This window comes from Falco peregrinus, chromosome 4 (assembly GCF_023634155.1).
Source record: "Falco peregrinus isolate bFalPer1 chromosome 4, bFalPer1.pri, whole genome shotgun sequence".
Taxonomy (NCBI): Eukaryota; Metazoa; Chordata; class Aves; order Falconiformes; family Falconidae; genus Falco; species Falco peregrinus.
Genome location: NC_073724.1, coordinates 117343316 through 117370175, shown reverse-complemented (window position 1 = coordinate 117370175; position 26860 = coordinate 117343316). Strand labels below are relative to the sequence as shown.

At 43.2% G+C, this 26860-nt stretch overlaps 1 protein-coding gene across 6 annotated transcripts in view; it reads right to left on the bottom strand.

Annotated features, from left to right (window-relative positions):
* TENM4 (teneurin transmembrane protein 4) overlaps positions 1 to 26860 on the bottom strand; it is a 352231-nt gene that overhangs the window by 55186 nt on the left and 270185 nt on the right. For 4 of the 6 annotated variants that reach the window (XM_027781531.2, XM_055802888.1, XM_055802889.1 and 1 more), the window contains 6 exons: positions 22741 to 23002; positions 16990 to 17257; positions 14728 to 14871; positions 13466 to 13715; positions 10814 to 10834; positions 3422 to 3654 (listed from right to left, as the gene is read on the bottom strand). In XM_027781531.2, coding sequence (XP_027637332.1) covers positions 3422 to 3654; positions 10814 to 10834; positions 13466 to 13715; positions 14728 to 14871; positions 16990 to 17257; positions 22741 to 23002 — 1178 coding nt within the window. The remainder of the gene's footprint in view (positions 1 to 3421; positions 3655 to 10813; positions 10835 to 13465; positions 13716 to 14727; positions 14872 to 16989; positions 17258 to 22740; positions 23003 to 26860) is intronic. The other 2 variants (XM_055802892.1, XM_055802891.1) reach the window with 1 other exon arrangement.

Sequence of the window (26860 nt, the reverse complement as noted above, 5' to 3'; positions counted from 1 at the left end):
TGACTCCAGGAGGAGATGGGCACTCCCAGAAAGTGGTTCATCCCACGTTGGACATGTGTGCTGACATAGAACAAATCGTCTTCAGGGTACCACTTTATTTCTACTGAGAAGAGAGCCAAAAATATCTACTTAGACCAGACGCTTGACTGGTCCAAGAGGCTAAATGTAGATGCAAAAGTATACGTTGACACTTCATAACCAATTCTCCAGTCTTTATGAATTGCTGATTTTCATCTGGCAGGAGTATATTCCCTCAGTATTTTCCAGCAAGCTGCAAATATCAGCTAATTAAAACATCACAAAAACGGAGGGAAGACCTTGTTTCCTTACAGTTCCTTACTTCGAACTAGTGCAAAGGTGTACTTAAAATACACAAGTCCTAATTTGCATGAAGTAATTATCTTCAGTCAAAAAATAGCTTTAGCCTTACAGAGTAGAGTTCCCAAAGTGTGGCGATTCTTGAAGAACCGAACTTTCCAGGTCCTTCCCTGGCCAGCTGATATCTCTATGGCTACAGAGTAATTTTCTAATTTCCTCTGACCATTCACTTAGGGGTGTTTATTCCCCTGCCAAATCAGGGAAGCAGAGGGTAACCTGAGGACTACTGGGTGCTTGTACAGTAAATCCTTTTTATTTTGAACTATTCTGAAATACAATTGCACGGAAGACAAGCATTTGCTGGATTTTTCTGCTGGGATGAACTGCCGTGAAGGTACAGACAATGCTGACATTACATTGTCAGTGTGAGTTTTCACTGTTAATCATTTATTGAGGTGAATGGGAAGTGAGTCACACCTGCCAAAGCTATTGTCTCAGCAGGCTTTGCAAACTCAGACTAGAACCAGATCAGGGAACGCTGCTCATGAACTTTCCATTGGCAGTGTGGGCTTTCTAGATTATTATTTTCTTGTTGCCATTTTGCTTTGTGTCATTTCCTCTTTCACCCTCAATTTACTTCTATTTTGTGAAATTTCAGAGCTGTGAGGAATGAATGCATGCATTTTGCTGGGGTATGATTGAAGTGGAAGAACAGCCTCCTGAGAGCTTGAACTGCCAACAAGAAGGATTTCAAGTGCTGAAAGCTTTGAACTCCAGAGCTCTGTTTCCTATAGCAAAGCAGAAACATAAGTCATCTAAACCTTGCAACATCCATCCACGTAGGGAAATTAATAATATTCCTCTTATCTTGTACCAGGGAGAATGGAGGTCCAACAAAAGTTGTGGGGTTGTTGTGTTTGGTGGTTTGGTTTTTTTTTTTTCTTCACTGGTTGAACATCAAAGTGGTGCAGAAAATTGGATTACAGATTTCTGGATTCCCTGATCTCATGACTCATCTGCTGGACTGCCTGAATCTCTCTGCCCAAGCCACTTATTTTTCTTTTCACTCAGGCCGCCCATTTCAGTGAAACGATTTCTACACTGCAACCTGACCACAGTTCCCTTTCTGTAGCTGTTCCCTTTCTGTATCTGTGCCTCTGGCAATACTTTATCCCAATATAATGGTCACCTCATGGGAGTCTGGAGTGTTCGGAAACCATGGTGGGCCCTTTGACTATTATGAGGGTAGCAGTTTGGTTTTCAGTGCTTTTTTTGGGGAAAAAAAAAAAGACAACAACGTATATTTTTCTGCATCCTGCCAGGAAACAACTACCTGACATGTAACAAAACAAACAAACAAAAAAATCACAACTAGAGCTCACACAAAAGATCACTAAATCAGTTTGGGTTCCTGGATTCAGTAACAATAATGTCATTGTATGTCAAGGAAAATAACTTCCTGAGAAGTCTAACCACGAAGAGAAACAACAGCTCAGCTGTCTTCATCTTGCCTGCTCTTTGTAAAATAATTTGTTAAAGGATCGCCGAGTTTTGCCAACAGGTTGCTTTGCAAAGAGGTTGGGATAGGCTTGGAAATTGCCGTGGTGTGGAGGGAGGGACCTACCTCTCCCAGATGCAAGAAAAATAGGAAACCTGCAGCACCTTGACGCCGAAGCCAAGAACCTATAAATAATTCCTCACAATCCTAACAGCTGGGAGAGAAGACATACAACAGGCAAAAATGCCACATTTTTAAAAGCATTCCTGCATGGGTGTCCTTCTCACTCCTCTTCACAAACACTGCAGAAAGTGTGTACACCAACAGTATCTTCCACCTCATCTCCATACCCTCCGTGTATTTTCCTCTGAGGAGCTGTGGACAGCTGGGAGGAGCGACATCCTCCATATGCAGAGCTTGTTACCTTGAGACTGCCAGACTGAAGTCTTGGCTACACGCAGGACTGCATACGTTTGGCTAAACCTGTTTTGAACAGTTTAGTTCACAGTCATGAAGGCTGTGTGGCGCTTTCATTCTGATCTGACTGTGCTTTTATCACATTTAAGTAAGCTCATCAGGAACCAGGTAAAGTTAGGGCCACCAAGATGACGAGGGGACTGGAGCATCTCCCTGGTGAGGAAAGGCTGAAGGAGCTGGGGCTGTTCAGCCTGGAGGAGAGAAGGCTGAGAGGGGACCTCATCAATGCCTACAAATATCTTAAGGGTGAGTGCCAAGAGGATGGGACCAGGCTCTTTCAGTGGTGCCCAGCAACAGGACAAGGGGCAACGGGCACAAACTGCAACATGGGAACTTCCATCTGAATGTGAGGAAGAAGAAGTTTGAGGGTGACAGAGCCCTGGCACAGGCTGCCCAGAGAGGCTGTGGGGTCTCCTGCTCTGGAGACATTCAAAGCCACCTGGATGTGGCTCTGTGCAACCTGCTCTAGAAGAACTGCTTTAGCAGGGGTTGGGCTAGATGGTGTCCAGAGCTCCCTTCCAACCCTGACCATGCTGTGATTCTGTGAAGTCATGCTGAGTTAGACCATTCCCATATTAGCATCCACCCCCCATAGGGTTGAAGCTGGATGCCAAGATATATAATGTCAATGTATAAACCTCAGTTTAGGTATCTCTGATCTGTATGATGGTTTTGCTGTTATTTTATAGATACAGCAATGCTTATAGAGCTTTTTTATTTTTTTGATGGCAGAAAGCCTCAGTGAACTGAACGTTAGTGAATCCAGTCCAGACTGGAAAGGACCAAACACTGTTACCTGGTAAGGAGGAGCAGTGGTTAAATGGGTGTAAAATTGATGGGTGGATTTGTTCTATGGCCTTTTGGACATGTGCCCATCATTACACCCCTCTGGTTTGGCACTCTTCCCAGACACCTCAATAAGAAGAACCAGGACTGCCTGAGAGTGAGACACAGCCACTTATTTCCAGAGGCAAGCCCTTAGGACGTGTTTGTGGGTTGGCTGGGGAAGGCTTGCAAAATCTGTGGACATTTTCTGAATTGGAGAGGAGAGCAGTCTCTAGCATGACTAAACAAGCCCCTTTCAAAAAGATCCCTTTAAAAAATCCTCTGCGGAAGAAGCAGTCTCACCCCTGGGATTTGTGAGGGTAGCATCAGTGCCTTTGCCTCCATCTCCACAGCGGGTATCATCAAACGGGAGGCACTGATCCCCAGTTCCAGCCAAGACCTCTGAATTCTTCACAATGTCTTTCACTGATGTGGTTGACTTGATTTTATAGATACGTCGGCTGTTGGTGTCGGAGAGGTAGATGGAGCCAGTGATTGGATCTGTGGTCAAGTAATACTTATGAGCTGGGCTGTGGCTGAAAAACAAGGGTATGACATTATTATTATTTTTTTTTGGATGATTTGTTTTCTTAAGTCGACAGGCAATGCAAACACTTTAGAGAATAAAAACGCACAGACAGGCAGACCGGGAAAGTGAAGCAGTGCTGTACTTGACTGTATTAGCACACGGTGTGTTACAGCACAGCATCCTGAACTATATGTGTCACCAACCACTGTGCCTGGGGTGCTCTCTGGCATGGAGGGCAGATACCAAAGGGAAGTGCTCACTGACCTGAGCCAAAATCATGCCAGGAACTACTACAGGTTGAGTCCCAGTGCCTGAGTTTTCTAAATTTACTTAATACATATATATACATAGTCCTGAAAGTGGTGTTAGTGCAGTGCCAGAAAGTGAAGCGAAAACATAGTACAGTAGGGGCAGAAAACAAAACAAAACAAAACAAAGAAATTAAAAAATCTTTCCTCCCAAGAAAGACCCCAATACAAAACCCCCAATGCAGACCCCCATGTATAAAGCACTTAAAGATAAACTCTTCAAGATCACTGCATCAAGGCTTATCTGGTGCTCTTGCTGACTCCAGTAAAGGCTCTAGAATCCTGTCCTGCCCCCGTGGAGATTAGGGGAAGTCCTGCCATTGAATTCAGCTGGACCTCAGTGAAAAAAAAACCCAAAATGGTTCTTGGAGTGCCACATTTTGCCCTAAGTAAAACATGACCTAGAAGAAGGGCTGAGGAACATGAACATCAGTCCCCTATTACACCCCATTTACTCACTGCTTCCTTGAAAACAAGAAAGAATGGCTGAGAAAATGGGGTAAACAGACAAAAAAAACGTTTTTAGCTCCATGACCACAACACCAAATGAGCCCAAGACTGAAGAAGTGAATAAACTAGCACCCACCTTATGGAAAGCATTCAATAAGACTGGCCAGAAAAAAAACACCAGATGAGTTTAGATGCAATTAAAAAAAATTGTCTTTCAAGGATTCTATCTATAGTTTAATATAGCTACTAAACTTATTAGCTTCTTTTATTAAAATCGTTTGCTACTGGTGTGTGTTAGGCTGCATCTCTTCTAAGCCTGCAACCAACAGATTAAAATTGTAACACCTGCTGCCTGAACACAGGTCTCCTTCCTGCTAAGAAAGGCTAAGTAGTGATTAGAACAAGTATAAAAAAGTCTTTACTTTTCTCCAGAACACCTTCATAAGAATTCATAATAAACATATATAGGCCGTAGTTCACAATTTTGCACTTAGTGGAATTGTTCCAGGAGAAGCTGGTTAGAAATGTGTTGATCACAGTTGACGCTATCCCTCATAGTAAGAAAATTCCTCTCTTTTTCAGCCTCTATGTTAGGAAAATTAACCCTTTTCAGACATATAAAAACTACTGAATTATTCTCTGCTTAAAAAAGCTGTAAGGTGGTTCTTCATTTGAATTACTTAATACTTTGGGGGGGAAAAAACCGACTGAGCCTTTCTGATTTATTCTGGAATATCCCTTGTGATTTATCCTATTAAAGTCTGAACAGATTCCATCTCCACAAATGACACTGATTCTTGCTAAATAAAATGCTCTGACCTTCCAAGACAGCTCCAGCCTGACAGTTCAGTCTCCATCTGTATTCCTTTCCAATGACAGCAGGCTGGTGGGGTATTATTTCATTTACCTGCACGTCACTCACACTAAGGAAGTGGCTTCAACCCTGGTGGAAGAAGTTCCCTGTGGGAATCCATCATCCATTTTGATCGGGGCCTTGCATTTTCCACTGACTGTCCTAACAAAGCCCAGCTGAATGTCAGTCAGCTTTTGAGCTGTTCATAATCTCTATTTTGCATGAGAGGTGGACAAGAGGAAGGCATTTTTAATGGCACTTTGCAATTCCTTAGCATCTTTGCCTGGCCAGCACAGATAGCTTTCCCCGAGTCTTACAGCAGGCCACTCGCAGATGGGCAAAGGCACATGACTTAACCAAAGATGGAGAAAAATGGTGGCAGAACTGGAAGTTCCTACTCCCCTCTCCCGGCACTATCATTGTAATTCATTTTTGGATTTCATAGCCTCACTCTGCTGCATTTTATTATTGATCACAACCTTCTGTGGAAAAGAGAGATCTTAAAACTATTTTCGAATCCCAGCTCCTGTGTAGAATGGACACCGAAACACATGCTGGCTACTTTTAACCATGGATCAGAGAACCAGGTAAAAGCAAAACATTCATCCAGCAGAAAAACTGAATGGTGCTTCCCACCCAAATTTACTGACTAAGTGAAAAACTGTAATATTAAGGTAATACTTTGAGTAGCTGCTGGTAACCCAAGTTTATTTTTATTAATGAGGTCCTGAATATAGATGCTGCAAAAAACCAGGGGTGAGTTCAAAGCTCATAATCATCAAAAAATTAGCTCTGAGTGGTTAAACTTTTAATCCTCTGCATAGCTGGCTGCCACAGAGGCACACACACCCATACTAGCAAATGTGCTTTGGAAGAGGTAGAAATTTATGTTGGTTAAACTACCCATAGGACAGCAATAATCCTGGGTCACTTAAAATCGTGGGTCACTTGGGTCTGGATTTCACCTGGTGAGCTGATAGTGAAACTCCTAAGACATACAGTTACCTTTCTAAATCTAATGTGACTAATGATATGGGCATCTCCATCATCTTTTCAGAAAAGAACATCTTTTCTGCTGCCTGGCTCTGTGAGTGGTAGGAAGTGCTGGTTCATTTTTATTGGCTAGACTTTACTTTTGCAAGCATGGTTTATCATGGTCTCCTACACCCTGCTCCGTGCACAGGGCTTTTGTGGGTGGAAGCCCCCTGGGATGGCTTAGGCGATGGAGTATTTAACCTGGGATGCTCTGGACCAGGGAAGGTAAACCACAAACTGTTGAAAATAGTTGAGCTGGAATTTACTCCCCTCTGCCAATGGTTTTCAGCACTGAATTGGGAAGTTATCACGCTCTGCCCCTGCATGAATTTGATAGCGTTATACACTGGAGCTTTTGTTTAACACTTTGAGATCCTTCAGGAGGAGAGAAGCTCAATAAACCTATGTTGGTAATGTGATAGTTCCCAAAAAGCTTCCCTTCATCCGTGATAATGCATGAGCACTGGAACCAGGAACGCTGGGGCTTTGCTTTTTATTTAAAGTCACAATCAGCAGGCAAATCCAAGTGGTAAACTGGACTGAACCGAACAACAACTGAAATAAATCTTGCCTGGGGCGAAGCAGACAAGATTTTCTTTTTCCTTTCATCCTCTCTCATTGCTCAGTTAGATAACAGACCAAAACAACAGGCAGTACTTTTTACTACTCAGAAGACTTAATCAGTTACAGTATTTGTAGCCTTAGAATATTTATTCCCCATACTGACACTGCTACCACTAGAAAAGGGCTGTGGGTGAAGAGCTCATTTCTCATTCAGAGTGTTCCTTTAGCTTTTAAAGTTTTTTAGAAGAAACCCTAAGCATTGCATTGATGTTTTAAGCCCCTGAAGCAGCAAAATAGTTGCAGGGCTGGGGGGGGGCTGCTCCCTGGCCAAGAACACTTTAATGGGCATGATGGTGTAGTCACTGGGGATGAGGACAGCTCCATGAGCAGAAGTTCTGCACGCCAAAGAGAAATGGAGGTGACGTTGCTTCCTTGTATGCTTGTGATACAGTGATGTACTGGGGAAGCACAAGGAAATCTTCCAAGCCCACAGTGATCCCAGTTGTTCGGGCATGCATCTAGTCTCTCTCATACATCTGCCTTGTCCCTTTCCTTTTTTCTTTCTCATTACTGGGACAGGGTCGTGCCGGCACCATTTGGGGAGCTCTGCTGGTATGTTACGAGATTCAAACTCCATTTCAAAGTGCCTATGCTTTATGTGACTCCTCACACGCAGGCACAAGGAAGGAAAGTGATAAAAAGCTGGGTGAAGAGGCAGACATGTGACACTTGTGGGCCACTTCTGTTGTACTGTAACAGACGCACAGGCTTTAAGCAGAGGTTGATATTATCCCCCTTTGGGCCCAGAGCCCGTGTTTTGGAGGAGTCTGAGGAAAGAACCTCCTGTTCCAGAGTGGGAAACCAGTCTCTAAGGAATAAAGATGAGAACAGGGAGATGGTCCCTGGTTTCAGCGGGTTACCTAGAACATGTCAGCACATGTGCAGACTGCACCTTTTTACCAGCTTCTGTTCGATGCCAGGGGATTCACTACAAGGTGGAGGCTTACAGCTGAACTGGCTGCCTCAACTCCCTTTATAGGCAGCACAGAGAAATGGCATCTTTTGGGGTATCATTTTTCTGACTAACTTTCAACATTTATCTTACAAGATGAACTGCATCTTAGTTTCTCAAATGCAAGGGCATCTACAGCTCCTCTGAAGGACAACTGCTGTGGAAGGTAACAGTATGGCTCTGGCTTCCTCTGTGGTCAACAGACAAGAGCAGTCATACCACCCGTAACAGCGGATCTGAATAAACCCCTGGGGCTTCTTTGGATCTGATGTCTCTGTTTAAGGACATGAAACCACCTCCATAAAACTTTCTGTCTTAGCTGCCCTCTTTCTCCCTGAGCCTTGCTGGCCACATGCATTTGCTGGTAACTAAAGAAATACCAAATTCCTGCAGCCAAGCATTTTTTGTTCAGCAGGGCTATGTTTCCATGGCTGCATGCTAAGCACCCTGCAGCTCACAAACAGAGGATTTTATTGTAGCTTGTGTGAGGTACTGGTCTTTTTTTCCCTAGGTGACATTCAATAGATTAATACATAAGGAGGCCACACAGTGCAGTGAGCTGAATTTACACTTGGCCTTTTGGTGTTTTCAGTTTGTGTGTGATGCCCAAAGCTCTTCTAGTGTCACAGGCTGGACAATAAAACTTCATAGCAATGCCATAAGCCAACCCAGGGACTGCAAAGGACTTCTGATTCAATCCTAGGGCAGTTTTCTGAGATACTTCTCTTTGCCACTAATTGCAGATTTGTCTCTCTAAGGTATGAATGGAAACAAGAAAGGAAGAATATATTTAAGTGTGGTCACTTTTTGCATATTTGCAAGATAGAAATGCCTCACCACACTCCATGTTCCTGCAGAGAAAAAATAATTCTAATTAACTGCAAATTATTATTTCCATGCTTGGAAGAAGTCATTAGCTTCTATAAGCCCATCAAGATAAGTCCATACACAGACACACCGGAGTAATTTCCTATCAATCTATTACTGAATGACAGATGGGTGTAAACCTGGGAGGCATCACAATTTGGTGATGCTTTCTGGCTTAGCTAACATCCCCCATGGTGACACACAACGATTTTGGCTGTTGCAGCATTAGACCTTGGCTACCTGTGCTGTGCTGTAGCTTCTTAGTTGGTAGCTGCAGAACCTCTGGAGATCAAGCTCACCACCGGCTACATGGCAGGGAGGAATCCTTTCCCCTGAAGTGAGGAAACATTTGTATATGGATTGCAGCTTTTCCAAACCACCTTTGCAACTGCTGCCTGTCAATGGTGTCAAGCTTAGGACCTGCTGGAGCTCAAAGCACCGTAACATTAGTTACGACTACGCCCACTCATTTCCCCATGGCTCAGGAATGAAGAGTCTTTCTAACAAGGGGGATTACAGCAAATGACACAGAACAGATGCTAACTCACACATGTGACTCCTTTAACGTAGTTGCAGATGGGAGTATTTGATCTAGAGCTCCTCACCTTCCGCCCTCACCTGCCCCCCTTTGGACTGCACTGACGCAGGCATGTCTTGGCATTCTTTCATTTAATTTCTTAGTATTTAGGAATTGCCTAAAAGCTGAAGCCCTGCCAACATTGTAAGACTCTGGTAGCATTTGCAGCATTTGCGGCCAGTCCATATATCTTCACTCATTTATTGCCTTCATATATAAAAGCTCTTCTTGTAACAGGTATTCAGCTGCTGCCCTTCACTGTCAAAGCAGGTGCACTTTAGTGGCTGTGTATTTCTAGGGGATTAAGGATACAACCTGGCTGTTGCAAAGAGAAACGAGTTTTTCTATTGCTTTCAAATGATGTGAAAGAGGAGCTGTGGGGCTGGAACTCAGCCTGATGAAGACAGTCAGTGTAGAGGTCTTGTGCATCAGCCTCCCAGCCCTGCTAATAGATGCTCTGGGCCAGTCCATTATGCCGTGGAAGCTCAGCCCTTCATTAGAGTTCTGGTGATAAGACAAAAAAACGGTTTCTACTCCATTGCATTTCCCGGCATGCAGCTAAACCAAACGTTTCTGGTTTTGCACAGCCTCTATGAAGTCAAAGAAACAGTAAATAAAATGCATGTAGCAAGAAAAATCTCGAATTCCAAATGCAAAAAGAAAACCAACCAACCAACCAAAAAAAAAAAATCCCAACTCCACAGTCTAAGCTTCTAATTTAGAAAGCAACAGGGGAGAAGGATGGGAAACTTGTCAGAGCCAGAGAAGTTCTTGCAAACACAGACAGTGACAGGAGGTTGACATCTTCCTGAATGCAACTGATTGGATCAAACCCACTGAAACTCCAGTGAACCCAAGTGACAAATATTCTTAGTGACAAAGCTCCAATTTAGGAGTCTCTCTTTCATCTTGTTTTCTTGTCATTACTCTTTCTCCTCTTTATTGCATTTCCTGGCTAAGGTTCTGAGTTCACTACCTCCTATCTGAGCCTGGCATACTTTCTCACATGCGGAGGGTCTCTATGAAGTGCTCAGACTGACAAAAAGTTACAAAACCTTACTTCCCTAGGTGGGTGATGCTGGGGTACATCTGTCCCTTTGTTATGCCTATTAAACTCCCCAGCACTCAAAAGGAAGACATTTCACCATATGAGAAATATTTTTCCACCCTAGCTATTCCAGTGATCTGTATCCCGACGTTCCCATTTTACTTTCTTGGTTAATTCTCCCCCCTTTTTCCTTCCACCCTCCTCCTCTTGTTACCCTGCTTCCCGTGTCTGTACCTCCCCTGTCTACAGCTATAACAGCTCATGCAGAAGTCTGCGCGACTCTGCTCTGTGATTAATGGCTCCCAGTTCTGATGACTGATTGCCTACGCCAGTTTTAATCACGCCAGCTTCATTTGCTATTGAATCATCTGGAAATGGCACTTGTGGCTCACTGTGTAACAACATGCAACAAGACAGGGAGCAGCATAAGAATTCTCCACTGGTTGGCTTACCTATGTCTGAAATCTTTATTTCTGACAGAAGACAGGAAAGCAGGGAATAGAAGAAAGAATGAGGTGTTAGCAGCTCAGTTCGATGCATTATTAGCAGATTGAAAACTTGACAGTAACTGTATCATACAATGCAATAATAAATAAAGACTTAGCTGGAATGACACTGATATATCTTATATTGGATATTACTTGGCGGTGAGCTCACTTATGTACCGCTGCATATCCCAAAGGAAGTGTGATCTCACCTGCTTGGAGTTATCCACTTATGCAAGAGATAGGACCAGGCAGACTTTATAATTCAGAGTAGTACTGAGCTAAATATATGTAGATGCAGATATCTTTACAGGTTTTTTCACTCTCAGTCAAAGCGATACCTGGTGATTTGCAAAGGTAACTTACCAGTTGCACAGTTATGGGTGGCAATTCATTGCCGTAACCTCGTGAACTCTAGCCCCGAGGACTGAAATTACGCTGAGCTGGACATTTTTCATGGATCTAGTTACACACCCAGCTGCAGTTATCTGCGACCCACAAGGCATTTGCCTTCCTCTCCGCAACAGAACACTACACTCAAAAGACACCCCCTCTAAACAAAACCCAAAAGCCAAATAGTGAGTGCGTTAATCTCCAAGGAGATGCTGATTTCAGAAGACACAAGCAAACTCCATTTAGTCTAAAAGCAATGGCTTTCCTCCATAGCTTTTAGTCAGCCGGCATCTGAACCCACTTACTTTATAGCACACCAGAGTGAAGAAATGTTTATTAGATCCAGTAACCTAAGTGTTTGCACAGATGAAGCAGCAATCGTTCCAGCAGATTTAACTCTGGAGTAAATTTAACTCTGTGGCTCTGCACAAAAGCCAGCAAGGCCACTCTGTCAAGGGTTCCAATTTTCTCTTTTCCAATGAGGAAATACTCTGCAAAACCTCCACCAGGTCTGGTATTTCCACTGACAATGAAACAGGGATTGGGTTTTCAAAATTGTACTTCTGGGAATGAGATATTAATCCCACTCAGTTGCAATGGGATTTGGGCCTCAAATCACCTAGGCTCTTCTGAAAATCTCACCTTTGGTCATTAAAATAACTTTCTGGCACTGGAAGAGCATTACATGCTTTAACATGGACCAGGTCTGAAGAGTTATTCCAGCTTCCCACCTTACAAACATGACAGATGTTATGTTCCTGAATATCACGTAACAGAATAGAAAGAATCGGGTTTTTGCTTATTTACTCAAAAGGTACCCCAACCCTCTGAGATGTGACTGTGAACATCTCATGGTAGGCTTCCTAATTCAATGACTCCTCCTGATTTCCTTGCTGCCCTGTGAGCATACCAAGACAACTATTCTGTAAGTGCCAGCCTTGTGATGCCTGTCTGGAATTTTTTTTCTCATACGCCATGATCTACGACGATGGTTCTGCGTGCTGTATGAGACTTTCAGCAAGGTCTAATGACTGTGGTGTGTCTGTTAAATGAGGAACTAGTGGGATCTTCCACCAATTTTGCTGCGGATCAGCTCTTTCATTTGTACCCGTGGCCTTTTGGAGCAAATAGAAATACAGAGCAATGCCAGATGCGCTAGGAAGCTGTCTAGTAAGCTTCCACATGGCAGTTCTTGCAGAAAAGGAGCCTTACTTTTGTCCTCAGCAGCCAGGACCTTAAATCTAAGTAGAGCAGGAAGGTTCTTACTTTCTGACAGATTCTCATTTTCAGGCCAGATCTTGAGAGGTAAATGGGAATGTGAACCTTCCTGCCATGCTAACCTGACACTGACCTCCCAGGACCATAGATCAGGCCCTTCAAGCAGAGAAGACTCATTCAGAAACACTCAGTTAACACTACTGACTGCTCTGGAGTGAGTCTTGTCTGGCCACAACGAGTCCAGAAGCAGGCCCTGCTGCTTTGAAGTGGGTAATTGTATTTGCTGTGGAAATTTTAGATAGGAAAAATATCCCCAGTGAGGTCAATTTGAAATTTTGGTTCAGTCACAATCTATTTCATTTTCTCAGAACTTGTGACAAATCTATACTTCTCCCTCTCCTTCCTTGCTTTTCATATATGTTCCTTCTCCATCCTCCCTATTCCTCCTAATAAAAGGAAACACTTCACTCACTTTCAGATGATCCACCTGTATGTCCACCCTGACACTACCGATCGGCTGGGAACTGAGGGGGGCTGATACATTTGTCCCTCAAAAAACAGCTAGAAACCCCCAGTCTGTGGCTGCCTAGACTGATCATCCTGTCTTAACTATGAATGATCATCTGTCCTTATTAATCTCTACATATCATCATCAGTGCTGTGTCCTTCAAGTTTAGGTTATCTCAGAGGCTGATTGTTAATTTTAAGAATTCCCACTGGTCTCTAACTACACGAAAAGGCAGACATCAACACAGTTTGATTTAGCAGCACAGAAATGTGTCAATATTTCTAGTGTGTGATTCAACTCTGGAAGAACTTGTTAAGCCTGGGTTTCTCTGGTGTAAATCAAAGTCAGCAGAGTTGCAGAAGAGGCAAATCTGGACAGCTTTTTTTCTGTTTTGCTGTGAGGTTTTTTTTTAAGAGCTTTTCTCATTTTCTTTTTGGGCACTGAAGATTTCTGCAGAACTTAAGGGCATAATTATAATGGCCACATTCAGCACAGTGTACCTCAACTCCAGTATGTTGGTGACATTGCCAGAGGGAAAGATCCTTCGGATGTAGTTGAAATCTCCAACGTAAAGACTTCCATCAGACCCACACGTTAGGGCAACAGGAGCCAGAAGTTTGTTCCCATCTGCAAGACCATTGCAGCTTGGACAAGAAATGCTACGTCTGCGACCGTTGCCCATAATGCTTCCAATTACTGGTGGCTGCTGGGAAATAAACTGGTTTTCCCCGTTGCCTTTATGCAAGATGCCTACAGAGAGAAAAGAGTAATGAGGAAATTAAAAGAGAGCCGGGGAAACTGAGACCAAAGGGAGCACAAACTGGCACTGCTGCATGCCAGCTGGGGAATTTGTCAAGTAGCAGGGAGGTTTATCATCTCTCATAGTATTGCTTTGTGATGGTTTCAAATGAGGAGCCCCTTACCTGAAATAAGTACTTTTTATAGACCCGTTACATTTCCTGCAGAATAAAAATATGCAGGGAGAACAAGACTGTCCATACCTTTGAATGAAATATACTTTTCAGGGTCTCATGAAATTTCACCTGCCCTTTCTGCCCCTCCTTGCCCTACAATGTGCAGCCTACCAGGTAAAAAATGACATTACTTAGATCAGGATAAGACAAGGGACAGAAAGACCACGGTGCATTCTCTAGATAAATGTTTAATCTGCAAAGCTTTAGAGGAGCTCTGTTCCCTGTAAGTGTGGTGTTTTCAGCAGTGATGTGGGCTGAATTAGATGTTTGCTCCGATACCACTGCTATCATCCAGAGGGACACAGTGCTTCCATCTTTTGAACATGTTCTGATCAGCTTTCAAGCCTTCCTGCTGTAGTCTTGAGCAGCATTCATGGGCTCTGGCACCTTCCATTTTCCCTCATGACCCATGAAGCCTCTCGTTTCTGCAAGTACATTTGCACACTGGAGGACATGTCTGAGTCAATTTATGCTCAGTGGTAGGTCCAGTCTGAATAGGCTCCCCTTTGTTATTTTAGGAAAATTTTCCTTGTTAATAACCTTCCATCAAGACACTACAAAGTTAGACATGCTGACATTCAACTGCTTCATGATGGCCAGTTTCTTCTGCATTTATACACACCAAATTGCTTCTAAATGTAGGTTACTAGAAACCATTTGTTAGTAACATACATGAGGGAGTACACGTGTTGGTCAGGTTTCGTTCCTTTTCTTGAATTCGTAGCAATAAGAAGCAACTGTGCCATGCAGCACTGTGCTACTCCTGTTAGGCGTTACAGACAACCTACCACTTTGTATGTTGAGGGCATGGTGTTTGTCCAGGGACCATCCTCCAAGTTTGGAAGCATCAATTTCATAACCCTGAAGCACAGCTGTCCTCTTCTCCCACAGGATCAAGTCAGGACAGGATTCATACTCATAACCTACTGAAACTATGAACAAGAGAAAAACAAAAGACCCTCCAGGTCAGTAACAGAGAAATGCACAGCCGGCACACACAGAGTTTCAACTGAGCAGGGGTAAGAGCATTTCTACAAGCAACTGCCAATTTCGTTTAAAATGCCGTCATCATAATGCAAAGTCCTAATATTTTTCTCTTTAAAGGCCACCCTGCATTTAAAAAGGTCAATGCAGTTGTAGACGTTGAGCAAATGTGCTAAATATTTAAAAAACACTATTTTAAAGACATATTTTAAAACAATGGGTATTTCAGAGTGTAAACCACTGCTGGACTCCTAAATGGGAACATTTTACTCCTATCTACTATCTGATCAACGACTGCATGTCAGGAACTTGCTAAAAATTATGGTCTTTCTTGGAAGGTGAAGCCTCACCCTAATGAGGCGTGGGGGAGCGAGTCCCTCAGAGACAGCAGTCAGACCAGGTTGACTCGTGGTCATTGTTCATGTCGAAAGGGTTTGCTCGCCATGATGTCTAATCAGCCTTTCAGGAATAACTCTGCTGAACACACTGGAGTTGCTTAAGAGTAAAATGATGTCAGTAGAAGGAAAATCATGTTTTTGACAGAATGATGACTCCTTTATGATTTTCTCAGAAGAAGCAGGACTGACCACTTTCATTGGCCTGCTTTTCTTCTGCCCTACACGATCTTTTTAGCTCTAACAGCTGAAGCAGAGCAGAATCGCAAGTTCTACACAAAAGAAAAGCAATTACATAGCTCAGTTTTTTACTAGATAAAAATAAAGGCCTGATGTTACAAGGTTCCCAGCCTCCCTGAAAGCGCTGGGCAAACTCAGGATCCCCCATCAAATAGAGTCTTTTGCAGAATCAGAGAGTATCAGAGGAAGATGTAATTTAGGAAATGAAGGCTTGATATTTTCCACTGTTCCAGAGGTGTGAATCATTGAAAGCCCGAATGCTGATGTCCTCAGACCTGCTTGAGTACTCTGGGCCTACAGAGCTGCATCATGGAGCACTCCAGAACCCACTCCTGATCTAGCACCTCAAAGAGCATAGTCTCTCAGCATACGCTACCAGGACATGTTTCTCAGCATGAACTCCAAACTGGGTAAGGCTCAGCAGGTTGTATCATCCAGCCTGCTCAAGGCAGCTGAGACTGAGAGGAAGGCACCCATTCTTCCTGCAAGAAAACAAGGCACACTACAGCCCTGAGACTTATCTTCACTTGGGCTATGAGGCATCAGTGAACCACCACGCTGTCAACAAGAACTCCATTTGCTAATTTGGGATCTCTCCCATTTTGCTGATACCATTTCCTTGGCAGCCTGAAAGGTCTAGTCTAGACTCTGTCGAAGAGCTGTAACTGAATGTCCTCTGGTTGTGACAGGTGGGAAGCAGTCCCCGCGGAGCTGCATCACCTCTGCTCGCTCAGAGCACCCCTTCCCCTCCAGCACCATCACACAGGGCTCGCTGGGTGAGGTCTGATCCCTGCGTACATGCACAGCACAGGTTCCTGCCCCACCACAGACTTCAGCTTCTGCCCCTGCAGGGTGGGTGGCATGGGCCACAACGCTTGGCACTGGGGATGTGGCATGCTGCCTATCCTTATCCTCCACCTTGCAGCTTCTGGCAGTCTTTTGCAGATGTAAATGAAGGCACAAGATGCAAGAGAGAAGACCATCATGCCCCAGTTTGGGACGGTGTTCTTGAATGGGTAGGTAGCAAAGGGGAAACTAAGATTAGAGCAATCCAGAAGATCAGGCATGAGGAGGAGTGGCTATCGGGGCTCAGTCCGAGGGATTTCTTTCAAAGCAGTGCTGACAGCTTTGGGGCTATAGGTGAGAGGCAGCCAAACATCTCTAGTCCCAGTTCGTTCCTTCTGTATGAATACGATGGTAGTAGCTCAGGATGGGTGTGCTGGGCCAGGAGCCGGAGAGCAGAGAAGTATTCCCTGTTGGGGGAATGTGCGCTCTCCGAACAGCTGGGCCCGATCCTCTCCAAGGAAACAGTAGCGAACAAGTAGGGGCCGTTTTATGTGCTAGCAGTTGGACTGTACCGACCCAGGACAAAGTCTGTGCATTGCTGTTTAGCTGCTTCTAAAAGGAGACAGAAGCCCAGGGGCCACTTACCAAAGGCTTCTGAGAGCCCATACACCTTCTGGCTGTAGACGTCTGTCTTATCCCAGATGAAATAATAGGACAGGTCTGGAGCTGCTGCAAACCACTTTCTGAAGAGGCGTCCCTCGACAGCCACCATGAGGTGGACTTTCATGAGGTTGAAGGGAATGGTGGGGTGGGTCATGCTGATCCTCAGGACTGATTTGTAGCCAGCTGTGCGACTGCTCAGGTAACTCACTTTTATTTTACTACCGGAAACGTTAATCTCCTCCTGTAGAGCCTGTGGAAAAGCAATCCAGGAGGTGTTAAATCAGCAGCGAGCAGACAGGAAAAGGCAGTGAAGCTGTAATTTTTCAAACACACCTTTATAAAAGCTCTGGTAGACACGTCTAAAAAAAGCATGTGTAGTAGGCATCAAGTATGAAATCATGTATGTAATTTACAGGGTTATTTGTGGAAGCCAAGGAATAACCCCTCTTTCTCCATCTCTGTTGTGCTGGAGAACAGGAGACCAAAGTATCACATTTAAGTCAGTGTTTACAGTGGGACTCACTGTTAAAAGGAGTCCCAGGACCCATGGTGAAAGGAACTTGGGGACTGAGATTATTCCAGCCCACCAGTTCAGCTTCCACTTTCTGTGTTTTATCTTGGCAGGTTTCTATGGCTGCTATTTTTTGTCTCCTGGCTTCTTTTTCCCAGTAAAATATCAAACCCTACTTGGCCTGTAGCTTTACGGATGTTCTCCAGCTCAGTCATAACTTGCCATTCTCTCCCAGTGATCAGTAATTCCTGCTTCCACCCTCCCTTCTCTGACTTACCCATCTCTCCTTCCTTCAAACGGCTCCTCTTCTACCTCACCTCTGACCCTCTTTGCCTGATCTACCTCTAGCCTTTTTTTTTTTTCCCTGTGTCTGGGTCCTTTTTTTCTGACCTCACATCTGTTCCTACTTACCTTGGTCCTTGCTTAAAATTCCCTTCCCTCTGACCTATGTGGTGAAGCTCTTGGCTTGATCTACAACCATCAGTCACTTTCCCTTCCCTTGCATTCTTCCTTCCCTTCCTTTTCCAGATTCCTCTGTATTCTAGGTGAGTTGCTTCATTTTCTCCTCCAGCCATGAGCGTGGGTATTTCTGACTGACTGGACAATCACCTCACAGGTCTCCATTCCAGTACAAAATTTCACAAAAGACTGGAGAAACAGCAAGGGAAGTTTTATCTGCCCAGTTTTGCTTTTAGAATAGAGAAGCCTTAGTAAAGATGGTATTTTCAGCTAATTTACCTGCTAAACTATAACCAGGTCTTTTTTTTTTTTTTTTTTTTTTTTTTTTTTAAGTTGGAGAAATGCAGGGAAGTTTGCTTTCTGGAAAATGATAGAATGCACACACCCAACACCACACTAATTCTCCCATGCAAAATACTGATTAAAAAGGGCATTTCTTTCTTAAGCCTTAGGAGGAGAAAAATTTGTTGCCACTTTCCAAAAAAATTCACTCTTAGGTAAGCACCAACATAGATATTTTCAGCCCAAGCCAGCAACCTTTGGCAAAGTATGAAAGACAAAGTTAGAAGCTTAGCAGTGAGCTGGAAAACTTGGTCTGATAATGGGATGTGTCAGAAGGTCACAGCTGGCACCGTTCTCTCCTGCACCACTTCTGAAACGCTTCGGTGTGCTGGACCCTAAATGAGCTGTGAAAATACTTCCCTAGCAATAACCAGATTTTGTAATATTAAGGGCATGGAGTCTTGAAGGCAGGTGGGTCAAGAGATCCGCTCATCAGGAAGGGATCACATCAATCCTGGTGTCCCCCAAGCTATGTGATTCCTATACTCAACTCCTCCTATGTGGGAGCAGCAAACTTCTCTGCCGTGACGAGTTGCTCATCTCTTACAGATTTTCTGGTTAGCGTTATCAGTAACAACAAATCTTGTACTCTGCCCCCTGAAAAGACCTCTTCTAAGCTATTATCCAAGGCCCAACACTCTTACAAGTGATAACTTACAGCCTCTGAGCGTTGCAGTACTTGACAAACGGACACATCCAGAAGTTAAAGCACTGTTCCACTGTGCTCATAAATATTTACTTTCTCTAATGCAGCCTTTTTAATTTACATATCTCAGTGCTTAGGAGGCTGAAAAATGACAGAACTGGGAAAACCCAGGAATTTTAAAATGTATTTTATGAGCTCAGCAACAAGCTGGGCTGGGACCGTGCTCAACCAGAGAGCAGCTAAGCCAAGCCGCAGTAAAGGTGGTCCCTTGTATCAAATCTGTCTTCATATGTAACCCCTCCAGGAAAAAGTCAAGCAGAAATAATTGTCACAGAGGTACTATTTCCAATGTCTGGTTCAAATCCCCGTCAGAAATAATTATTTCTCTCTGTCATGATCTGTCTCTGCTGTCTACCATTCCAGAGGAAGGGTCAGCACAGCGGTACCACGGCACTGAGCAGCACCAGGGGCTGTGTTTAAAGGCACTTGCTGGAAGAAAGGGTTCAAATGGTAATTCAGATCATCTGAAATGCATTTGTAGTTTGTAAGCAGTGATAAACTAGCAACAAGGCAGGGCATTGGTGGGGGGAGTATAATCCAGTCGGACATTGGTGGGAGAAAAGGGGGAAAAAAAGGCTTTACAATACTCTGAATGCACTAAAAGTAACAACAGCTGAATTGTGCCCTTATTTTTATTTGATAATTGCTGTTTGGCCTAGGTAAATTCATATGCTGTGTCTGGGGTCTTTGTGAAAGATTAGGGCTCTTGGGGTTTACCACAGCCTAACCAATATAATCTGCCCTTTAAAAGTGGTCCAGCCACCAAGCTAGTTGGGCAGAAGAGCTGGTTCTTCAGGCTTACTAGGGATTTTCACAGTTTAGCAAATTTCACTAGTGTGTTCCCTTTGCTCCTGGCTGTTATCTATGCTTGTGTAAGTAGCAATTCTTCCACTCTTTGCATGAGACAATGCAGAAAATCTTGCTTCTCTGTGCTGGGTTACACATTTCTCTTACAGCTCCTCTTCCCTCTGCCAGCAGGCAAGGCAAGCAACAAAAAATCTTTCTTTTTTTTTTTAGTATGATGCTCAAAAGGAATTTTGAGAAAGAAAAGCATTTAGGGTCTGATTCAGGGGCCCTAACATAGACATCTAGTGCTTTTAAGACATTCTGTAGTATCCAAAACCTCTGCAAGTGGATGACAGATCTGACATGGACCTTTCTGAGATCTCCACCTCTCTGAAGCTACAGCTGGAAGCCTGAAGGGACACATCAGGGCATCTTAAACGGCACCAAATTTGTCTTTAGGCACCTGAATCAAACATTTAAAATGTATTATTTGGTCTCTCAAATGCATCCAGGTAGAGGACATTGCATTTATTTGTTGTAGCTCATGAAGTTCCTATCGGCCTACTTGTCAAAATCTCTTTTCCAGCCCTGCCATCCACTTGTTGCTTCCTCCCAGCTATGTGCTCACACCTTTTTTATTTAACATTTCCCTGCTGAGAACTGTATGTTATAAAATGCAGCTGCAGAAACTGACAGCTAGGTTATTTTTTATTGCATGTATAGCCAGTATAGGAATGAAAATTAGTCCACTGATGAACTGAAGTACAGTCAGGCCTCTGCCATAAATCAGATTCTCTTGTGTACTCCCACACCACAAACTCTGTTAACCTTTAGCGGTCAATATTTGAGGGAGAATACTATTTTACAGGTTTTAGCTCAATTATTTGGCATGTGAGAAAAGTACTGCTCATCAGGCATGGGATTCATCTTACGCAAACTTAGGAACGTAAAGGTTAGGAGTCTTCTCTGAACTACACCTCTAGGCCTCTGCATGGCACAGGAGCAGGGACAGGCTCTTGAGAAGGTTGGTACACATTCAGAGAACTGTGCATGAACACCTTATTTAGGTGCCATATTCTCAAAATGAACCCCACTTAGATCTTAATTAGATCTCATAACTAAAGGTGTCTAGTGTGATTTGGGATGTCCAAGTTATCTGACATTCACAAGGGTTTGGCAGACATAATGCAGGACACTGATAGGGGGATCACTCTGGATTGGCAATTGGAGGCCAAGCAGGATATCTGCAGGACATTTCAAATGGCACTAAACATCTGTAATGAGGGTGGTGAGACACTGGCACAGGTTGACCAGAGCAGCTGTGGATGCCCCATCCCTGGAAACATTCACGGCCAGGCTGGACAGGGTTCTGAGTGACCTGATCTAGCTGAAGACGCCCCTGCCCATGGCAGAGGGTTGGACTAGATGACCTTTAAAAGTTCCTTCAAACCCAAACCATTCTACAATTCTTTGATCTATAGTCAAAAACCAGTAACAAACTCATGATCCACATCCCCGGCTGCTTTCACAGTTGATAGACATGCACTCTTATTGAAGAGGAGTTTTAGAATGTTTTAGTTGAATAGATATAATTAAACAATCTAATGAGCATCCTACTAAATAATGAGAGAGATTATGGTTATATTTGCACTGTATCAGATATTTGCCTCTTTCCCAGGCAGTAGTGAACATTACCTTTCATAGTGTTTGTTGGTTTAGGAAAAAAAACAAAGTGAAAACCGAACCAAGAATTTGCAATTTGATGGACTTTACAAAATATGGGACTTAATTAGTAATTATGCTGGGACAAACTCACTGACTGTAATTGGAAATTAGTGTGAGAGAGGATTACAAGATTTGGTCCAGAGGGAGAGGTGAAGAGGCCACTAGCTTTATTTATTGCTGGGTTCAGTAACTGGTGAATTAAAGTATGAAGATATAAAGTTACTTCTTTCCTCATTAATGCTACCGCAACCCCAGTGGAGTCAAGCAGGAAGCACACAACGTGTTCCTACACTTTTTATTATTTCTACCTTGGCAGCCTAGCACCTGTCACTAAAAACAAGACCCAGGACATGCTGAATGCTGGCATCTAAAACCCAGGGAACAACATGCCCAAGAAAGTTTGAATGTGCTACATCCATATATTTCAACACAGCGAGTGTTTTTAAGGAAAATGGATGATTCAGTTGTTTGGCCTATTCAAGTTTAAAACCCAGCTTTCCATTTGGTAAAATATTTGGAATCCACAGCAAGTTGTTAAACTACTTTATCCGACTCACACTACCTTATAAAAGGGAATTGGGGATGAGAAATTAAAACTACCTCGCTTTGTTCATCTATCCCAAGTGTCAGGAAATGCAATAAAAGCCCGGTGCTCTGCAGGCTGGCCACTTGCCAGCTGTCTGCCGGCTGACTGCACATCTCAGCAGCTTTGTAGAGTGAGGGGTACACCTTCAAACCCTGAGAAAGTTCACACCGATGCTTCACCACCAAGGTCTGTAACGCCCAGTGGGTGAAATTTGCTCCGGAACAGAAAAAAGGCATCAGAGCATAAGCGGTCCATCAGCCTCGTGCTGGGCATACTGAACACCAAAGGGCTGCCTGAAGGCTTGTGGTGGGGTCACAGGAGAGTCCCAGCCCACCTCCTGTGGATGAGAGGTGAAAGCAAAGCAGAGCCAGTGTAGTTTTTTTGCCGCTGACCACAAGCGCTTTGCCTCCATCTCTCCGAGATAAGGGAAAAGCAACCTTCTGGCAAAGTGCATGCTTGTGAGCGAGAGCTCCTGGCAAATAGAAAAAAAAGTGCAACAAACAGGGAATGCTTTTTTTAGGAAAGCAAAGGAATAGTTGTGTTTGTGTTGCTCAAAGCAGGCAAAAGAACCACAGAAAGGAGATGGATTATTCTGTCCTCAGCTCAGATGGTTCATACCTGGATCTCAGGCACAATAGGACCTTTCTCCGAGCAGGAGCTTGCAAAAGCTGTCAGTGGAGATGGGGAGACCACAGGGTTGGGCCGGGCGAAGTTACTGAGGTCACAGCTTGGGATCTCATTCTCTTCATGCCTCATGACTATGGTTTCCATCACAAAGAAGCGATCCCACGGCAGCCACAGCGTGTGCTCCTGGGTGATGAAGGGAGCTCGCTCAAAGTGCAGGATAATGGAGATTCCACCAATGGTAACGAGATCAAAGCTGTTTTAAGAGATGGAATACAAATTTAGTGCAAGCACCACCCCATCTGTTTGCAGCAATTCCCTAGCAAGGACCCCCAGATAAATAATTGTGAGAAATATCATCAGCTATGTTTTACAAACATAAAATCTACAGCCCAAAGAAGCTGTAAGAATTGAGCGAGAGCAAGTGGCAGAGGCAGTACAAACTCAGCTTCTTTGCATGTTGCCCTTGTGTATATTAAAAACATACTCATCCCTTTTCTTGAGATAAATGTGTGTCTTTGTTAGTGCTTTTCTACTGTCATTTTACCATATATACTATTTTCTTTTTTTCCCTTTACGTATTTATCATCCAAATGCAGTCACAGGTTGGATCAATTCACACAATTAAATAAACTACTTGGAAAGTGATTTCTTTGACACACCACCATATAAATTGCCTTGGCATCACTGCTGACCTGATGTAACACCTAATACCTAATGCAGCCCAGGGAACACGTGGAGCCCAGTCATGGACTGAGCCTAGAAAGATGTTGGGATAGAGTTTGGGGTTTTTTCTTAGTTTTGTATTTAAATGTCACATCTTGTCAGAGATGGGGGTTTTATGAAGTACCATGGGATGTATCTACTATATACAGACTCAAAAAAGAGGTGTTAACTGAGAAAGGAAGGGATTTGAACACAGTTTGAAGCCCTCTCATTTTTGCTGCTTTGTTTTTTTTCTCAGTATCTATTCAGTGGCAATGCCAAATGTGCGTTTCAGGCAAAGAAAGTTGGTTTGTTTTTTTCTTTTTCATTCCTGCTTCTCACTTTCGGTGCTTGGCACTAGCGGATGACTGTCTCAGACAGATTTTAAGCGTGTGAATAGGCTCACTGGCTGCAGCGGAGCTGTTCCTGTGCTTAAGAGCCATGGGTTTAAGTACTTCTCTGTGCATGAGAAACAAGACCTGGAAGCACTCTGACAGCCCAAAGCTAGACTTGATGCACCTTGTAATTCCAAGGTTAAAAATAAAAAAAGCTGAAAAAATTATCGAAAATTATTTTTTAAAGTAATTATGAAGCTGTCAGATCAACTGCAAAGTCCCAGAGGAGAAACAACAGGTATGAACAATTTCTAAAAAAAAAAAAAAAAAAAAAAAATCTTTGGCAAGCAATCACTCAGGAGAACCTTTTTTATTTTTTTATATTTTTTTTAATGGTCAATAGACCGAGCTGCCATTTAGTAATTATAATTATGAAAAGAAAGTTATTCAGGAAAGAATAAATCAAGTCCATGGGAAGGAGTGGAAACCATTTCAAAAAGCTAAAGACGTGTTTATTCTACCACTCAAGTGGGGGCATCAGCTTCCCAGATCCACGGAGCTTGGCTTGCAACAGCCTGACGAGTAACTTGCTGGTCCTTGCCAGCAAAGCTGCGCAGCATTTGTACTTTGATGTGAGCATTTTTAACAGTCAATTAGCATTTGGCAAGCCTTTCAGCTAGGAGGGAGAAGCTTGCTCTGCATGAATCTGGGCACCAAAAGGGCCAATGGGAGGAAAGCAACAAACATTACCAATGATGCTCAACAAGTTTTTAGGCAAGCGGGATGAGTTTTTATTTGGAAACACCTTGGTTTCACTCCTTTGTGAACGGTCCTTGGCTGCATTGAGCCTGGGTCAGGCATAGCAACCTGCTGGGGTGAAACACCCTTGCGTCTCCTGCATCCCCAAAACAGGATGCAGAAGGGAAAGCACCACCTCCATGTCAGGCTCCAGCAGCTGTGAAAACAGAGACAGGCAGTATTTTCTAGCAGGCACTCTTGCTCATGAGCTGGCTTTTCCAGAGTCACAGAGTGCAGCTTTGAAGTTACCTTGATGAAGTAAAAAAAAAGCTAAACCCAAAACCAAACAGAAAAACCCAAACTGAAAACACCTTCCTCCCAGTGTCCCTTAGTGAAATTAAAATTAACAAGAGCAAAACCATCTTTGGATTGAAGGAATAATTTTATTCCTGGTTTTGTTGCTGATCTCTGATGTCTTTTTTATCACTTTGAAAAAATCATACTTGTATGGTCATATGGTTCTGTTTTTCTTAAGACTCTGGTGAGACAGGCCAAAGGATGAAATTCTCTATCCACAAAGCAGCCTCCAAAAAAAAAACCCCAAAAAAACACCACAAAGAAAAGTATAACCCTTCCTCATCTCTTTGCTCTTAAAGTTCATGTATTTGGTCTTTCCGAGCCATGCCAAAGTTGCTGAATGTAATGGCAGGCACGACACTGAAATACTCTGGAGACTTTCCTGCTGGTTTATTAACACTGTGCCTACAGCCATAGGATAATGAGGACTTGCAGCCTTTATAAATTATCAGTTTAATCAAATCTAAAGCTTTCTTTAAAAATGTGGTTTATAGTTCAGTGCTGATATTTTGATCTATCTATTAACTTTGCTTTACAAAGAGAAATGCATACAATGGAGTGGTCTGAGAGTTATTTCATGTTCATGCCTTGTTAGCTGAAAAAACCCTGTGTCCCAACAGTTAGCTAAAAACACATGCAAGCCTTGAAGTTATCCAACTTTTGCTCAGACTGAGTAATGTGACTTAAACAGAACCAGGATTTTACTACTGGATGCTGTACCTGAGTACTGTAATAGGAATGAAACCCACTTGCAGAGACCTGGGATACAGTGAACCCACTTACAGGGGCGAAAAATTCAGTTCACTGTAATTCTAAAACTGAAATTTTACTTATGGTATTCATTTTGAAACTTGGTCATGGCCAAAACCCCTCCAAAACAAACTTGAAGCAACAAAATCAGCTTAGGAACCAATCTAGCTCAACTGATGCAATTCTGTCTTCAAACTGCCTTACTTTAAAACCACAGTTATTGCCCTGCTATCACTAAACTTATTCGCTAAATCAATTTTAGGCAACTCAGTGCACGTTTTCAAATAGCTATTCCTATGGTGAATATGCCAAATAATGAAGCTAGTGAGTTTTCTGTATCATCTCCTAACCCCCGGAATAAGGTAAGTGCTTGCATGCATGCTCCCATTTTTCCTCCAAACCAGAATGACACTGGAGATGGTCCAGATGACCCTGTATGACACTGTGCACTGCTATGGACTGGGAGTGCATGTGGTCTGCTTCTGCAGTGCAGGAGAAAATACTTGTTGCTTAAGAGCAGCAACTTCTTGAAACAAAGTCACTCAATCACACAAAAACTGCGCTGTGAAAAAGCTGATGAGAAGAGAGTCCTGCTGTATTCAGAAAATTACTGAAAACCATCAAAACACATAATAGAAACGGTAATAGCAGTAATTCTTTATGTGATTTTGAAAGGGCTTTACAAATAATATATAATAAAATCTATAGCAATCACCAAGGAAGGCAAGTAAATGTTAGCTCCCTTTCACAGGCTGGTTGACTGGCCCAGGAAGGTTAAGAGATGCATCTAATGCTACCCGCTAAATCAGCAGCAGGACTAGGATCAGAAATAGGGGATGTCTGACATCTTTTTCTGCCCTGACAATTTTAGTCTGAAGGCTCTTAAATACTTCAAGGTAATTTTTAGAAGACCTCACCACTGAGGAAGTCGCTGGATTTTGTTGTTCTTCAAGAAAAGCGCTTTCACTTGTCCATTTATTACCTCCGGAGTACACAGATGCACTGCTGCACCCATTCATTTGAGAAAATATCTGTTTGTGTGCCTCAGCCAATTTTGAAAGTTATTTTTTTTGATTCCAGAGACTCAGTGCTGCAACTGGACAATTTGTTGAATGTTGGTCATGTACCAGACATGCACAAGGTTTCTGTAGAAGCAGATTAATTCGAGGGGAAGGTGAAAAAAGTGAAAACAGAAGAGCTGACACCATGCAGTCTGGGGTTAGACTGAC